We start from the raw sequence: 2,437 nt of genomic DNA, 5'->3' as shown, positions 1-2,437 counted from the left end.
TTATTATTATTATTATTATTATTATTATTATTATTATTATTATTATTATTATTATTATTATTATTATTATTATTATTATTATTATTATTATTATTATTATTATTATTATTATTATTATTATTATTATTATTATTATTATTATTATTATTATTATTATTATTATTATTATTATTATTATTATTATTATTATTATTATTATTATTATTATTATTATTATTATTATTATTATTATTATTATTATTATTATTATTATTATTATTATTATTATTATTATTATTATTATTATTATTATTATTATTATTATTATTATTATTATTATTATTATTATTATTATTATTATTATTATTTATTATTATTATTTATATAACAATATTATCATTAGTATACTTTAATAAATAAACATGCAATATTATGTTTGCATTAATGAATGAATTAATTAATGTTGCAAAATTAATTATTTAATACATATTTTTACAAATAAATCATATCAAAAGGATGAAAATTATAATTTATAATGATAAATTAATTGATAGCTTAAATAATACTATGAAAAATGTAAAATTAGCTTATTATATATAAAATTGATTAATTTAAAAAAAATCAAAAAATTCAAACAAACCATCAGGCCAATGATCAAATACATATTGGGTAATATCAAGCGCTGAAGAATTTGATGCTAATTGAAATTCCTTTGTTTTTCCACTTACTAATATCAACCGTAAATTTATCTATAACATTTATTGATGAATATGAAAATGATAATACTTGAAAGTTAATAAAAATTTTTCAAAGAATTCATTAAATTCTTGAAAATTAAATTTTATTACTTTAATTTAATAAAGATTTCGTCGTATAAAAATTATTAAAAAAAATAATATAAAATATACAAACATACTTGAATACAATGGTATTATTTTAAGGAAAAAAAAGTTTCATTTATATATTTCTAAATATAAAAGTAAGTATTTCGACCATTTTTTTTTTTTAATCAAAACCTTTTCAAATATAAGACTTACATTATCAATGTTTGAAGGATTATGATCAAATTTTCCGGCTGCGGATGTCGGCGGCATCGCCATCCGGCAATCCGCACGCCCTATAAAACGTCAATTTGTTTAAAAATTATTTGATCATTTTGATGTAGCAATGAATTTTCTAATATAACTAAAATCTAAAATGCTTGGGTGTTTACTGCTAATGATCCAAGATTACAAATAGACTAAGCATAATAAAGCCAAGCTAGACTATTTATCCTAGGCTATTTAGCTGGTCTCATTTTGGCCATTTATTTCTTAAAATTTATTGTAATTAATATGGGAAAAAAAGAAGTTCATGTAATGTGCCTAGGAATAGTTATAATTGAAATTATTGAAAGAAAAATAAATTAATAAATGAAATAAAATGAATTATGTCAATTTTTTAAGTACATTAAAGAATATCAAAAAGTTGACGAATAAAATGAGTATAACAGTACAATTGAGCTAATTATTTGTAAAACCTATCATAAAATGTAAATTTTCGAACTTGATAACTTGAAAAGAAGAAAATATAATTAATTTCAATAAAAATATTTCGAGTACAGATGCATGAAACTCTTAAGTATGACACAAAGATATATCAAATATATCCGATTGATCTGTTTCGCTCAGGAAAAATTGTACAAAATCAATTGATTAAATGTCTTAATTAAATCGTTAAAAGAATTGTAATTAAAGATTAAATGAGAACGAATTAAGAAAGTAAATATAATATGAAGGTAGATTGAAATGGTTAAATTAAGTAAATCGATGAGGAATAAAGTTGTAAATAGATATTAAATTAAATATCATAGACAAGAAGGAAAGTTTATTTAACATTTATTATTAATTCATCTTTATTTTTTTCCAGTAATATTTGATAATGAGGATGAAATTTAATAAAAAATAACAAAATTGAAACTTAACAAACAGTAATGAAATTGAAATTTAATAAGGAATAACAAAATTGAAAGTTAACAAAGAATAAAAGAAATTCAAACTTAATAAAAGAATAACGAAATTGAAATTTAATAGAGAAAAATGAAATTGAAACTCAACGAAGAGTGATAAAATTGAAATTCAGCAAGGAATAACAAAATTGAAACAAATAAATTTGATATTTTCAACAGAAATTTCATATTTTAAGTTGTTTTATTCCAAAGAAAAAAATGTTTCAAATTTACCCAAAATATTGTTTAAAAATTTATACAACCAAATGAGCATATATATATATATATATTCAGTAAAATTGTTTTGATAATTTGCATACTAATAGCATTATTTGAATGGATAAATAATAAATAATTATTGAGAATAGGGCAATATAAATGACCAATAATACTACAAAATTAATAAATTAATTAATTAACGATAAGTATTTCTGCAAAATTAATCAATAATCAATTAAAATAAGCAAATAT

General features: G+C 18.1%; 1 protein-coding gene across 1 annotated transcript in view; it reads right to left on the bottom strand.

Annotated features, from left to right (window-relative positions):
• The window catches only part of LOAG_18097 (hypothetical protein), a gene marked incomplete at both ends in the record, with an annotated part of 1,930 nt that extends 851 nt beyond the window's left edge, over nt 1–1,079 (bottom strand). The window contains 2 exons of the mRNA XM_020450765.1: nt 620–728; nt 1,017–1,079. Of these exons, the coding sequence (XP_020305518.1) occupies nt 620–728; nt 1,017–1,079 (172 nt within the window). The remainder of the gene's footprint in view (nt 1–619; nt 729–1,016) is intronic.
• Nucleotides 1,080–2,437: the final 1,358 nt, after the last annotated feature.

The sequence above is a fragment of the Loa loa genome, assembly GCF_000183805.2.
Source record: "Loa loa unplaced genomic scaffold supercont3.194, whole genome shotgun sequence".
Classification (NCBI taxonomy): domain Eukaryota; kingdom Metazoa; phylum Nematoda; class Chromadorea; order Rhabditida; family Onchocercidae; genus Loa; species Loa loa.
The sequence above is the reverse complement of the archived record's forward strand: the minus strand, read 5'-3'. Positions and strand labels throughout refer to the sequence as shown.